This window comes from Salvelinus sp. IW2-2015, unplaced genomic scaffold (assembly GCF_002910315.2).
Source record: "Salvelinus sp. IW2-2015 unplaced genomic scaffold, ASM291031v2 Un_scaffold3342, whole genome shotgun sequence".
Classification (NCBI taxonomy): Eukaryota; Metazoa; Chordata; class Actinopteri; order Salmoniformes; family Salmonidae; genus Salvelinus; species Salvelinus sp. IW2-2015.
In genome coordinates, this window is record NW_019944626.1 from 1,651 (window position 1) to 17,588 (window position 15,938).

The window sequence follows — 15,938 nt, forward strand, 5'->3', positions numbered from 1 at the left end:
GGTTACTTCTGACCCACCTTAGGATGATCTAGTAGATAGAATATAGCATACATGGTGTGCTGTATTCGTTCGTAAGAGTCCTTGTATTTGATGAATGGTGTGTCCAACACTGTGGTGAGGAACCTTAACATAGAATCTCACATGTGTTATATCGATTTAAATATGGAATGTGATACTAAATATTGGATGATCTTATGTAGGAATTTTTCAGGATGGATATATTGATGGGATTTCTGTCTTTGAATTTGACCGCCCTGCACTTTCACTGGTGTGTCAAGTCGATCCTAACGTTAGCACTGGTTATGATCGCGAAATTCTCAGCGTAAGAAGTTAACTGATTGCCTAGTATTAAATAATAAATATAAAAATAAAAAATACAGTACAGTTACCGTTATATACACGTGTATTTATACCTACCGTTATATACTGTGATACCTGTGTGTATATATATCATGTACAGTTATATACTGTGTATCTGTGTATATTATATATATATATAGTCGTTATTACTGTATATATATACAGTACCGTATATACTGTGTATATATAGTACAATTATTTACTGTGTATCTGTGTATATACAGTTATAACGTGTATTGTGTATATACAGCACAGTTATATCTGTGTAGCTGTGTATATACAGTAAGTTATATACGGTGTTTTGTGTATATACAGTACAGTATATTCTGTCATGTGCATTATATGGTTGAGTAAACAAGTGTGTATACCTAAAGGAACTGTCTGTGTGTGAGATTTGAGTGTGTGTGTTCAGTTCTGTATGTGTTATGGAAAGTTCTATGTGTGTTTAGCATACACACATACCGGCTCGTGGCGAGGCGTCCAGCTGCATTTCCGCCGCAGGTTGAAGGTCCTCCTGACGGGACAGTGCTTCCTCCCCCTCCCTGGAGCTCGTCCCCAAGCTCCAGATCTGCGAGCCGCAGCCAGGGTCGCCAGGCTACTAAGGTCAAAGTCAAAACGTCCTCTCCTGAGGAAGAGAGAAGATAATGACATTATTTTTTACTATTCGCGCCCCTAAACAAGTGATTGGCAAACAAGGTGAATGTTAGCTAAGTTATAGCTTATCACACACACACAACAACAACACACCACACAACACACAACACACACACCACACACAACACACACACACACACACACACACACACACACACACACACACACACCACACACACACACACATCGGCTGAGTGAGAGGGAAAGAGGTGGACAGACGGGAGAGAAAAGAGGAGGGAGAGTGCTAAAGGAGTGCTGTCTCTCCATCTATCCTGTCATTAACTCTGTCATTGTCACGGTGCAGATCAACTAGAATATTCATGAAGGACCAGCCAGCCACACACACACACACACACCGGTTCATTTCGCCGAGCTGCAGAGACAGTCAAATTGCTGCGCACAAGAGAAAAGTAGAGGAGAGAGAGGATGATAGAGACAAGGGAGGGAGGGAGGCGGAGAAGGGAGAACGAGGCAGAGGAGAAATAGGTGGAGAAGGGAAGATAAGGCAGAAGAGAAAGGAGGGAGAAGGGAGGACAAGGTAGAGGAGGAGGAGAAGGGAAGATGAGGCAGAGAGGAGGAGAGGAAGAGAAAGGGGACGAGGTAGAGGAGAAGGAGGGAGAAGGAGGACAAGGTAGAGGAGAAGGAGGAGGAGAAGGGAGGACAAGGTAGAGGAGAAAGAGGAGGAGAAGAGAGGACAAGGTAGAGGAGAAGGGGGGGGAAAGGAGGAAAAAAAGATGAGGCAGAGGAGAAAGGGAGGGAAGAGAGGACAAGGTAGAGGAGAAGGAGGAGTAGAAGCAAAGAGGCTAAGTATGAATTAATTGTCCTACATCTCCTCATTACCGACATGGACACAACCAATTTACCCTCCAGGGAGGAAGAGAAGAGGGGAAAGAAGGGTACTGACTCAGTCTACTAAGGAGTAAGAGAGGGAGGGGGAAGAAGGGAGAGAGAGAGAGAGAGCGAGAGAGAGAGAGAGAGAGAGCGAGAGAGAGAAGAGAGAGAAGAGGAGAGAGAGAGAGAGAGAGAGAGAGGAGAATTGTAAATACAACCCATATTTATGTTTATTTATTTTCCTTTTGTACTTTAACTATTTGCACATAATATGACATTGGAAATGTCTTTATTATTTTGGAATTTTGTGAGTGTAATGTGTACTGTACATTTTTTTATTGTTTATTTCACTTTTGTTTATTATCTATTTCACTTGCTTTAGTAAACATATGCAATAAAGTCTTTACATTGAAAAAGAGAAAGAGAAAGAGAGGGGAGAGAGGGGGGGGGGGAGAGGGCATAGCAAGAGAAAGAAGGAGAAGGCGAGTGAGCAAGAGACATTTAGACCAGTCGACAGAGCAGAAGAGAAGAGAGAGATGTGATAGAGAACAAGAGAGAAGAGCGGTGCTTGGCAATAAGGAGCAGTGTCTGGCTTTTACTACTGACCACTCACAGCTGGACCACTGGAGCTGAACGCCGCCATTCACTTACAATATTACAAAGCTGTGTGTAAGCTCAAACCATAGAACAGGAGGGCCACATCATATATTAAAAGAGAGGAAGGCTGGGAGAAGGAAACTGAAAGTAAGGGATGGAGAGAACCGCGTGCTGAGTGGATGGAAAGTGAGAGAAAGAGTGGGATAAAGAAGATTAATTAATAATACTTACAATTACCTCACGAGAGAGAGAGAGAGACACGAGAGATAAGACGCAGAGAGAGAGACAGGAAGAAGGAAGGAAGAGAAAGGAAGGAGAAGAAGGAAGGAAGGAAGAAGCGAGAGAAGAAGAAGAAGAGGAGAAGGAAGGAAGCAAGGATAGGAAGGAAGGAAGGAAGGAAGGAAGGAGGAAGGAAGGGAAGGAAGAAGGAAGGTGTGTGTGTGTGTGTGTGTGTGTGTGTGTGTGTGTGTGTGTGTGTGTGTGTGAATGCTATAACTTAGCTAACATTCACCTTGTTTGCCAATCACTTGTTTAGGGGGCGGCAATAGTAAAAAATAATGTCATTATCTTCTCTCTCTCCTCAGGAGAGGACGTTTTGACCTTTGACCTTAGTAGCCTGGCGACCCTGGCTGCGGCTCGCAGTCTGGAGCTTGGGGGAGGAGCTCCAGGGAGGGGGGAGGGGAAGCACTGTCCCGTCAGGAGGACCTTCAACCTGCGGCGGAAATGCAGCTGGACGCCTCGCCACGAGCCGGTATGTGTGTATGCTTAAACACACATAGAACTTTCCATACACATACAGAACTGAACACACACACTCAAATCTGCACACACAGACAGTCCTGTAGGTATACACACTTGTTTACTCAAACATATAATGCACATGTACAGAATATAACTGTACTGTATATACACAGAAACACAGTATATAACTGTACTGTATATACACAGCTACACAGTATATAACTGTGCTGTATATACACAGATACACAGTATATAACTGTATATACACAGATACACAGTAAATAATTGTACTATATATACACAGTATATAACGGTACTGTATATATATACAGTATATAACTGTACTATATATATATATATATATACACAGATACACAGTATATAACTGTACTGTATATATACACACAGATACACAGTATATAACGGTAGTGTATAAATACACAGTATATAACGGTACTGTACTGTATTTTTTATTTTTTATTTTATTTATTTAACTAGGCAAGTCAGTTAACTTCTTACGGCTGAGATCGGCTGAGATCCCGTTAACGGGATCGACTTGACAACAGCCAGTGAAAGTGCAGGGCGTCAAATTCAAAGAACAGAAATCTCATAATTAAAATTCCTCAAACATACAAGTATTTTACACCATTTTAAAGATAAACTTGTTGTTAATCCCACCACAGTGTCCGACTTCAAAAAGGCTTTACGACGAAAGCACACCATCTGATTTTGTWAGGTCAGTACCTAGTCAGGGAAAAACACAGCCATTTTTCCAGCCAAAGAGAGGAGTCACAAAAAGCAGAAATAGGAGATTAAAAATGGAATCACTAACCTTTGATGATCTTCATCAGATGACACTCATAGGACTTTATGTTACACAATACATGTATGTTTTGTTCGATAAGTTCATATTTATATCCAAAATCTTAGTTTACAATGGCGCGTTATGTTCAGTAAATGTTTTGCCTGCAAAACATCCAGTGATTTTGCAGAGAGCCACATCAATTTACAGAAATACTCATAATAAACATTGATAAAATATACAAGTTTAACATGGAACTTTAGATAAACTTCTCTTTAATGCAACCGCTGTGTCAGATTTCAAAAAAACTTTACGGAAAAAGCACACCATGCAATAATCTGAGTACGGCGCTCAGACACAAAACAAGCCATACAGGTACCCGCCATGTTGTGGAGTCAACAGAAGTCAGAAATAGCATATATATATACACTTACCTTTTTAAAAAATATATATTTCACCTTTATTTAACCAGGTAGGCTAGTTGAGAACAAGTACTCATTTGCAACTGTGACTGGCCAAGATAAGCATAGCAATTCGACACATACAACAACACAGAGTTACACATGGAATAAACAAAACATACAGTCAATAATTACAGTAGAAAAAATAAGTCTATATACAATGTGAGCAAATGAGGTGAGATAAGGGAGGTAAAGGCAAAAAAGGACATGGTGGCGAGGTAAATACAATATAGCGAGTAAAACACTAGAATGGTAGATTTGCAGTGGAAGAATGTGCAAAGTAGAAATAGAAATAATGGGGTGCAAAGGAGCAAAATAAATAAATACAGTAGGGGAAGAGGTAGTTGTTTGGGCAGTATTATAGATGGGCTATGTACAGGTGCAGTAATCTGTGAGCTGCTCTGACAGCTGGTGCTTAAAGCTAGTGAGGGAGATAAGTGTTTCCAGCTTCAGAGATTTTTGCAGTTCGTTCCAGTCATGGGCAGCAGAGAACTTGAAGGAAAGACGACCAAAGTAGGAATTGGCTGTGGGGGTGACCAGTGAGATATGCCTGCTGGAGCGCGTGCTACGAGTGGGTGCTGTTATGGTGACCAGTGAGCTGAGATAAGGCGGGGCTTTACCTAGCAGAGACTTGTAGATAACCTGTAGCCAGTGGGTTTGGCGACGAGTATGAAGCGAGRGCCAACCAACGAGAGCGTACAGGTCGCAATGGTGGGTAGTGTATGGGGCTTTGGTGACAAAACGGATGGCACTGTGATAGACTGCATCCAGTTTGTCGAGTAGAGTGTTGGAGGCTATTTTATAGATGACATCACCGAAGTCGAGGATCGGTAGGATGGTCAGTTTTACGAGGGCATGTTTGGCAGCATGAGTGAAGGATGCTTTGTTGCGATATAGGAAGCCAATTCTAGATTTATTTTGGATTGGAGATGCTTAACATAAATCTTCAATAATGTTTCAACCGGAGAATTCCTTTGTCTTTAGAAACTAAAAGGAACGCAGCTACCTCTCACGGGGGCGCGCCTGAGTGAGCTCATGGCACTCTGCCAGACACCTGGTTGAAACAGCTCTCATACCCTCATCCTTCACAGTAGAAGCCTGAAACAAGGTTCTACAGACTGTTGACATCTAGTGGAAGCCTTAGGAAGTGCAATATGACCCCATAGACACTGTATATTGGATAGGCAAACCTACAAACAAATTTTTTTCTCAGGTTTTTGCCTGCCATATGAGTTCTGTTATACTCACAGACATCAATCAAACAGTTTTAGAAACTTCAGAGTGTTTTCCATCCAAATCTACTAATAATATGCATATCTTAGCTTCTGGGCCTGAGTAGCAGGCAGTTTACTCTGGGCASCTTATTCATCTAAGCTACTCAATATTGCACCCAGCCATAAGAAGTTAAGAACAAATGTCAGCTCGGGAATTCGATCTTGCAACCCTTCGGTTACTAGTCCAACGCTCTAACCACTAGGCTACGCTGCCGCTAACCACTATGCTACACAGATACACAGTATATAACGGTACTGTACATACATGTTAAAACACAGTATATAACTGTACTATATATATATATATACACAGATATACAGTATACACTGTACAGTATATACATAGATACACAGTATATAACTGTACTGTATATACACACAGATACACAAGCTACATTTACTATATACCATCACTCAGTACTGTCCATTTACAATCTACTATATACTTCATGTCTATCTGTCTGCAGATGTGTCCGGTGAAGGGTGTCATGGAGACGGTGGATGGAGCCGAGCTAGCAATACGAGTCCAGCTAGCGGAGATCCAGAGACGTTACAAAGAGAAACAGAGAGAACTGACAAAGCTGCAGAGAAAACATGACCGCCAGAAAGCAGAGACCTCTCACAGCCCTGCTCGCAGAGGGCCCGGTCGCCCCAGGAAACGCAAGTCTATCTCCAGTCCCAGCGCCTCAGACGGCCCTAAGAGACTCAGGYGAGTGTCTCCGCAGGGATTCTCCTATCCATTTATTCACTTATACAAGTTTCAAGTTTTAATGTCACATGCACAAATACAGTGAAATCCCTTTCTTGCAAACTCAAAACCCAACAATGCAATAATCAATAACAATGTATTACTAGAAAAAAAACACACGAGAAATAAGAATAAGAAATATGAAATACACCATAAAGTAAGTAACTAAGCATACTATATACAGGACATATTTGAAAAGTCAGTTCAAATAACATATGTACATTTGCAGGGATACTGGAGTGATGGAAGTAGATATAGGGCGATTAGGCAACAGGATATATGATAAACAGAGTAGCAGCAGCTTGTATGTTAGTGGGTGTGTGGGTCTGTGGAGTCAGTATAAATGTCTGTGCATATTATGTGTGAGTGAGMAGATGATGGAGTGAGTGACAGTGTGTGTGTTGACAGTGTGTGTGTGTGTGTGTGTGTGTTGGAGTGACACTGTGTGTGTGAGTATTTAGGGCCTTGTGAATGTGCATAGAGAGTGCAAATATTGAAATTAAAGGTCAATAAAGATACAAGGTAAACTCGGTTTTTATTTTATTTATTATATTTTATTTATTTTTATTTTGTTAGCTATTTATCAGTTGTATTGCTTGTAGACAGAAGCTGTTCAAGAGCCTGTTAGTGTCAGACTTGATGCACCGGTACCTCTTGCCGTGCGGCAACAGAGAATATAGTCTATGGCTTGGGTGGTWGKGGTCATGGACGATTTTCCGGCCTTCTTTTCACACCACCTGATATAGAGGTCCTGGATGGCAGGGAGCTCGGTCCCGGTGATGTACTGGGCTGTCCTCACAACCCTCTGTAGCGCCATGCGATCGAGGGCGGTGCTGTTGCCATACCAAGCAATGATGCAGCCAGTCAATACACTCTCAATTGTACAGCTGTAGAACCTTTTAAGGATTTGAGGGCCCACGCCAAACTTGTTCAACCTCCTCAGAGGGAAGAGGCACTGTCGTGCCTTCTTCATGACTGTGTGTGTGTTTGGACCACTTTAAGTCTTTAGTGATTAGAGGAACATGAAGCTGTTTACATGCTCTACTGTCGCCCTGTTGGTGTGGATGGGGACGTGCTCGSTCCTACGTTTTCTGTAGTCCACGATCAGCTCCTTGGTCTTGCTGACGTTGATGGTGAAGTTGTTACTCCGGCACCACACTGCCAGGTCACTGACCTCCTCCCTCTCGGCTGATTCATCGTTGCCGATGATCAGGCCTACTACTGTCGTGTCGTCAGGGAACTTGATAATGGTGTTGGAGTCGTGCGTGGCCACACAATCGTGGTTGAATAAGGAGTACAGGAGGGGAYTAAGCATACACCCCTGTGGGGCTCCTGTGTTAAGGGCCAGTGTGGTGGAAGTGATGTTGCCTACCCTCACCACCTCAGGTTGGCCCGTCACGAAGTCCAGGGTCCAATTGCAGAGGGAGGTGTTCAGACCCAGAGTCCTAAGCTTGGTGACGAGTTAATGAACAGCATTCTCACATAGTTATTAATCTTGTCTAGGTGGGTGAGTGCAGTGTGGAGAGCAATTGAGATTGCGTCATCTATGGATCTGTTGGGGTGGTATGCAAATTAGAGTGGGTCTAAGGTATCTGGGATGGTGGAGTTAATGTGAGCCATAACCAGCCTCTCAAAGCACTTCATGATTACAGAAGTGAGTGCTACAGGGCAGTAATCATTGTGGCATGAAGCCTTGATTGTGGTCATTTTAAAACGTGGGGATTACAGACTGGGACAAGGAGAGGTTGAAAATTACCGTGAATATGCCTGCAAGCTGTTCTGCGCATGCTCTGAGAACGCACCCTGGAAWACCGTCGGGGCCCGTGGCCTTGCTGGTGTTGCCCTGATTAATGACCCTAAAGGTGTGACGGCCCTCACGCCAGGATCAATGTTGTTGTCAAAGCGTGCATAAAATGCATTGAGTTTGTCTGGTAGAGAGGCATCATTGGGCAGATCATGGTTGGATCTTCCTTTGTAATCCGTAGTAGACTGTAGCCCCTGCCACATGGGGCGGGTGTCAGAGCCGGTGTCATTTGATTTCACCTTATTCCTATATTGTCCTTTTGCTCGTTTGATGATTCTGTGGAGRTCATAGCGGGACTTCTTGTACTTATTCCTGTCTTCGGCCGTAGACTCAGAGTTGTCCACGATAGCTCTGTGTGTGGTAGTCCTGTCCTTTAGTTTAGCACCAATTTGGTGTTAATCCAGGGCTTTTGATTGGGGAWGCAGCGAACCTTCACCCTGGGTACAACGTCGCTGATGCATTTTCTATTGAAGCAGGTGACTGAGATGGTTAGCTCGGATAGATGAGTCGAAGTAGAAGCCGGAACTGGGGTAAGTAACTGCCGATCTGATGTTCAAAGTTCTTGTCGGTTGTAAGAAATAATAGAGGATACATTACAGGAAATAGAGTCAAAATAAAGAACAAAATAATCACAGAAAAGCTGTCTTGGGTCAGAGCTTGTAAAACGACAGCCATCCAGTACGACGCCATCTTGGTTTTTCCTTATATATAGGACTCATAGAAATATTGTTGCCTGAGATGAACCCTGTTGAGCTTCTTTATAAGAGGAACTGCTGCCTCTCTCTCTCTCTCTTACACACGCACACATGCACACCATATTTATCACTCCATTGATCATGTCCTGACCCCCTCTCACCCTCAGCACATATTAATATGGACAAAGTCCCCATGTAGACTTATCACAGTGATGAATGACTCTACAACCCCCTCTTCTTACACACACACACACACACACACACACACACACACACACACACACACACACACACACACACACACACACACACACACACACACACACACACACCAAAAACACACACACACCATTACAAAACACACACACACCATTACAAAACACACACCGTTACAAAACACACACACACACACCGAGCCTTAAAGACCTAGTGGAGAGAACACACACACACACCATTACAAAGCAAATCCCCTAATGCCCTACACAGTGTTAAATTATACACATCTAGATGTGTATAAGAGACAGCACACACACACAGTGTTACATTCCAGTGTTAAGTCATCATATTGATGAATGTGTTTTCTGGCTGTGCTCCACCTATGATAGCGTGATAAACTGATTAAACAAGCACAACGTTTATCACGGTTACCACAGTGATTACAACACACTAATGAAAAATGACAACACACACACAAACCCACAGACTACACACACAACACACACATCCCATATTTGTTTAATTACTGGAGCTGGCTGGTATGTGACAGGGTGTATTTTTTTATTAATTAATTAATGCGTGTAGTATCATTAGTGTATTCCTTAATCTTTGAGAGAGAGACAGAGTGTGAGAGAGAGAGAGAGAGAGTTTCTCTAGCAACTGGTCTCTTGGTGGCAGTACTTGTTGGCATCGGTGTTGGAGAGAGGAAAAAGGGGAAGGCTGTTGTTATAGTAATTACATTCTCTGTTGATTTTACATCATTCTACATCAACCAACTGCCCTTGTCCCCTCTTCACATACTCTCCTTCCAGTGAGGATGTGACTGAGGGCTATCGCTGGGGCTTAGGGACTGACTGGGGGTCAAAGGTTGAAAGGAGAGGTCAGGGGGTGATGGTGACAGACAGGTTAGGGCTGGGCCATGGAGAGTTGATGTGTGGGATGGGTAGGGTTGCAAAATTCCGGAAACTTTCAATAAATTCCCTGGATTTCCTGCTTATTCCGTACGGATTCCAGGAATCCTCCAACCGGGATTTCAGGAAAACCAGGGAATTTATTGATGGTTCCCGGAATTTTGCAACCCAAGGTTTTAGTGATGTGGCAGTTTGTTAGGAGGAGTTTAGGGGGGTTCAGGAAGCTGGCTTCTCTGTAGATCCTGACTTCAGCAGGAAGCTGGCTTCTGCTGACGATCCTGACCTCAAGCAGGGAAGCTGCTTCTCTGCTAGATCCTGACATTCAGCAGGAAGGTGCTTCATCTGTCAGATCCTGACTTCAGCAGGAAGGCTGGCCTTCTCTGTTAGATCCTGACCTTCAGCACCGAAGGGCTGGCTGATTCAGAAGCTGGGTTGCCTCTGTAGATCCTGACTTTCAGCACGGAGCGTGGCTTTCCTCTGTAGATCCCTGACTTCAGCAGGGAAGCTGGCTTCTCTGTAGATGCCTGGACTTCAGCCAGGAAGCTGCTTCTTCTCTGTATCATCACTGACCTTCCAGCAGCGAAGCTGGCCTCCTCTGTAGATCCTGACTTCAGCAGAAGCTGGCTTCTCTGTATATCCTGACTTCAGCAGCGGAAGGCTGTTGCTATTCTCTGTCGCACTTCAGCACGGCAATGTGTGCCCTTGAGCTTATCAGCAGGAACGTTCCCAGTTTGCTCAATCGCTCTTGCTTTCTTTTTGTCTGACTGTCTGAGATACACAAACTCAACGCAGAGGATTTCTCTCAGGTTTCCACATTTACACCATTCCTATCCTTCCCCCTCTTTTTCCATGCTCCTCCTTCCTTCTCACCTCATTCCCTGTCTTAATCCTCTCCTGCCTTCCCAGTCCATTCCCTTTTGCTCCTGCTTCCCAACTCTATCTACATTTTCTCCTTCCCTTTCTTCCCTCACTCCACTGCCATCCCTCCCCTCCCTGCATCCATCCATCCTGCCTCCCTTCTTTCTTCCTTCCCTCCCTCCCTCCGTCATTTAATTCCTCCCTCCCTTCCTCTCCCTCCCTCCCATCTCCTTCCCTCCCCCTCCTTCCCTCTCTTTTCCTTGAAGGGAACGATGCTGAGCTCGCAGGGAATGGTAGGATTCACCTGCCTCAGACACCAGCTGCTCATAGCAGGAGTGTGTGTGGTGTGTGTGTGTGTGTGTTTGTGTGTGTGTGTGATGTGTGTGTTGTGTGTGTGTGTGTGTGTGTGTGTGTGTGTTGTGTGTGCCCTGGTGTGTGTGTGTGTGTGGTGTGTGGTGTGTGTGTGTGTGTGTGTTGTGTGTGTTTGTGTGTGTGTTTTGTGTTTGTCTATGTGCCGCATTTGATGAGAGTAAAAGAGAGACAGAGAGACAGAGACTGGGAGCGGAAAGAGAGAGAGGTGGTAGAGAGAGAACCTGGAGAGGAGGTGGAATAGAAAGAGAAAGAGCGGAGTGGAGCAGTGCACTGTGTTCAATAGAGGTGTTCATCCATCCAGGCCCTGGAGCAGGAGTGGTGGTGTCAATAGAGGTGTTTCATTCATCCAGTCCTGGAGCAGGGAGTCGTGACGTGGTGGTTCCAATAGAGGTGTTCAATTCATCCGGCCCTAGGAGCAGGGAGTGGTTGCTGTTCAATAGAGGTGTTCCATTCATCCAGTCCGGAGCAGGGAGTGGTGGTGTTCAAATAGAGGGGTTCATTCATCCAGCCCCTGCGAGCAGGGAGTGGTGGTGTTCAATGAGGTGTTCATCCATCCAGCCCGCGAGCAGGGAGTGGTTGGTGTTCGAAAGAGGTGTTCATTCATCCAGCCCTGGAGCAGGAGTGGTGGTGTTCAATAGAGGTGTTCATTCATCCAGCCCTGGAGCAGGGAGTGGTGGTGTTCAATAGAGGTGTTCATTCATCCAGCCCTGGAGCTTAGGTCAACGGACAGACTCCCCCTGAGACTGCCTTGTCTCTCTCTCTCTCTTTCTCCCTCCAACTCTCACCTTCCTGCCACCCTTCTCTCTCTGTTTTTCTTCAGTAGCTGCCAGCTATTTTCCATTTTTCTTGTGGTTATTCATCAGGGTCTCATATTCACACTCCTCTTGGATATTTCAGAGTTTACCGACAGAAGGCTTTCTCTTCCAAACACAGCGTCCCCACTGGAAAGGAACCCCCCTCTCTCTCTCTCTACTCATCAAAGGCTAGACAGAGAGAAGGAGAAAACGGGAGAAAGTAAAAGAGCTCTTGTGAGAGGTATAGATGGCAAAGACCAGATGACCTGTTACCGTTTCTTTGATCTCCTTTGTTTTTTGTTTGTTTGTTTGTTTCTAAAAATCCAACCTCTCTCTTCTTCGTGTATTTGTCTCTCCATCTTTTCTAAAAATCCAACTTTCTCTTCTTTGTGTTTTTCAGGGCGGAGAATTATGAATCAGAAGGGGGCGGAGAGAAGCGGAGGAAGACGATGACTAATCATGGCTTCCTCACGAGGAGGAGAGGTCGTCCAAGCCTGAGCTCCCGACTAGCACGGAGGGTGACCCAGCTGAAGCAGAAGGTTGTGGCCCAGAGAGGTACACCGTCAGSGGGCATGCACTGCCGCAGACGGGACCCTAGATCTGGAGCCCATGCAAACTGCAGAGGGAGTGACACAGGTAAAACACAAACACACGTAAACCTTGTACCAYATACACTTCCTGACACTAACACACCCATCTCTCCATGTTCACCCAGCAGCCGATACATCCAGTAACCAGCAAGACTGGGTGCCCAATCAGGGGGTGAGGAGAAGGAGAGGTCGACCAAGGGTCAAACTGGGCGGACCTTCGACCAGAGTCCTCCGCAGAGGAGGTGTGGCCTCTGTGAAGCAGGAAATGAACGAGGGGAAGAGCAACAGCGAGTGCTCAGGCCAGGGTAAGTTACGTCTCAGTGAGATGTCTCCCGGCTGTGTGTGTGTGTGTTTGTTAGAGAGTGAGATGTCTTCCATCACGGTGGCCTCCTCTCACTTCCCGGCTCGTCTGTCACACCATTAAAACCGTTAATGGCTGCCCACTGGCATGCTGCCCCCAAAACCACACTGTAACGTGAACCCCAATATCGCCTCTTTTAGAATGTCACACCCCTGTCGCCCCTCCTTCACCCCCTCAACCCAACCAGTAGAGACGCAATGTCCCCCCTTCCCCAATAATGTCAAATTGATGTGGCCCTATTGTGTACATCCTGTGTGTGTGTGTACGTGTGTGTGGGAGAGTGTTGACGAGAACGTTGTGTAAATGTCAAGTGTGTCAGCAACGTCTCGACACCCGACACGACCCCTTTAGTCAGCCACACACAGCTGCCAATAAAGATCTGATATGTGAGTGTGTATGAGTGTGTGCGTGTGTGTGCTTGCATGCGTGTGTGATTGAGTGTGTGTGCATGCATTTGTGTCTGTGTGTGTGTACTGATGTTTGTCTGTCCATGAGAAAGACAGGACCATTGGGTTTCCTTGACCGCAGTTATTGAAAAGGCCATAGATTTCTGGGTAGCCAACTGACCATAGTAGTGTGTTCTACAGTATATACATATATATACAGAGAGGCAGTGATATATATTAATTAATATATATATACACTGTTTGTTTTCACTGCCTCTCTGTGCTGTGTGATAGTTTGTGTGGTGTCTTCACTGCCTCTCTGTGCTGTGTGATAGTTTGTGTTGTGTCTTCACTGCCTCTCTGTGCTGTGATAGTTTGTGTGGTGTCTTCACTGCCTCTCTGTGCTGTGTGATAGTTTGTGTGGTGTCTTCACTGCCTGGAGAGTGCGTGGAGGAGGAACAGGGCTCTGGAAAACGCATTGGAAGCTTGGTGCGTGGTGTAGGCACTGGTGGTACTGGGCTGGGGCGGGAAGGTGGCGCCGGAAATACCGGACCGTGCAGGCGTACTGGCTCCCTTGAGCACCGAGCCTGCCCCAACCTTACCTGGTTGAAATACTCCCCGTCGCCCGACCAGTGCGGGGAGGTGGAATAACCCGCACCGGGCTATGTAGGCGAACCGGGGACACCCATGCGTAAGGCTGGTGCCATGTAAGCCGGCCCAAGGAGACGCACTGGTGGCCAGATATGTAGAGCGGCTTCATGGCACTTGGCTCAATGCTCAATCTAGCCCTACCAGGGCGGGGAGTGGAATAACCGCGCACCGGGCTAATGCACACGTACAGGAGACACTGTGCGCTCTACTGCGTAAACGGTGTCTGCCCGTACTCCCGCTCTCCACGGTTAGCCTGGGAAGTGGGCGCAGGTCTCCTACCTGCTCTTGGCCCACTACCTCTTAGCCCCCCCAAGACATTTTTGGGGTTTCTTCTCGGGCTTCCTTGCTAGCCGCGTACCTTCATATCTGCGGTTTTGGGCTTATTCTCCGGCTTCCAGCCTTGCTTCCTTGCTGCCTCCTCATATCGCCGCCTCTCTGCTTTCGCTGCCTCCAGTCAGCCTTGGGGCGGCGATATTCTCCTGGTTGAGCCAAGGTCCTTTTCCATCCAGCTCGTCCTCCCAAGTCCAGTAGTCCTGTGGTATTCCACTGCTCGAACATACGCTGCTTGGTTCTGATTTGGTGGGTGGTTCTGTAACGGTGTTCTCTTCCTCTTCATCCGAAGAGGAGGAGCAGGGATTGAACCAAAACGCAGCGTCGTGATAAGACATGATATTTATTAACAAAACTGAAAACACGACGAACACTTTGAATAGAAACAAAACAACAAACGACGTAGACTGAACCTGAAACGTAAGAACTTACATGTAACACGAAGAACGCACGAACAGGAAAAACAGACTACACAAAACCCGAACGAACAAACAAAACCGAAACAGTCCGTGTGGCGTAACACTCACAGACACTGACACAGGAGCACAACCACCCACAAAACAAACAATGTGACACCACCTACCTTAATATGATTCTCAATCAGAGGAGATGAAAACCACCTGCCTCTAATTGAGAACCATATCAGGTACCCATTTAAACCAACATAGAAACAAAAACATAGCTGCCCACCCAAACTCACGTCCTTGACCAACTAACACATACAAAACTAACAGAAAACAGGTCAAGGAACGTGACACTCTCTGTGCTGTGTGATAGTTTGTGTGTCTTCACTGCTCTCTGTGCTATGTGATAGTTTGTTGTGGTGTCTTCACTGCCTCTCTGTGCTGTGTGATAGTTTGTGTGGGTGTCTTCACTGCCTCTCTGTGCTGTGTGATAGTTTTGTGTGGTGTCTTCACTGCCTCTCTGTGCTGTGTGATAGTTGTGTGGTGTCTTCACTGCCTCTCTGTGCTGTGTGATAGTTTGTGTGGTGTTCTTCACTGCCTCTCTGTGCTGTGTGATAGGTTGTGTGGTGTCTTCACTGCTCTCTGTGCTGTGTGATAGTTTGTGTGGTGTCTTCACTGCCTCTCTGTGCTGTGTGATAGTTTGTGTGGTGTCTTCACTGCCTCTCTGTGCTGTGTGATGGTTGTGTGGTGTCTTCACTGCCTCTCTGTGCTGTGTGATAGTTTGTGTGGTGTCTTCACTGCCTCTCTGTGCTGTGTGATAGTTTGTGTGGTGTCTTCACTGCCTCTCTGTGCTGTGATAGTTTGTGTGGTGTCTTCACTGCCTCTCTGTGCTGTGTGATAGTTTTGTGGTGGTGTCTTAACTGCCTCTCTGGTGTGTGATAGTTTGTGTGGTGTCTTCACTGCCTCTCTGTGCTGTGTGATAGTTTGTGTGGTGTCTTCACTGCCTCTCTGTGCTGTGTGATAGTTTGTGTGGTGTCTTCACTGCCTCTCTGTGCTATGTGATAGTTTGTGTGGTGTCTTCACTGCCTCTCTGTGCTG

General features: G+C 45.7%; 1 protein-coding gene across 1 annotated transcript in view; it reads left to right on the top strand.

Annotated features, from left to right (window-relative positions):
• LOC112075697 (BAH and coiled-coil domain-containing protein 1) overlaps positions 1 to 15,938 on the top strand; it is a 43,793-nt gene that overhangs the window by 1,644 nt on the left and 26,211 nt on the right. The window contains exons 2-5 of the mRNA XM_070441028.1: positions 3,027 to 3,193; positions 6,188 to 6,477; positions 12,519 to 12,754; positions 12,834 to 13,013. Coding sequence (XP_070297129.1) covers positions 3,027 to 3,193; positions 6,188 to 6,477; positions 12,519 to 12,754; positions 12,834 to 13,013 — 873 coding nt within the window. The remainder of the gene's footprint in view (positions 1 to 3,026; positions 3,194 to 6,187; positions 6,478 to 12,518; positions 12,755 to 12,833; positions 13,014 to 15,938) is intronic.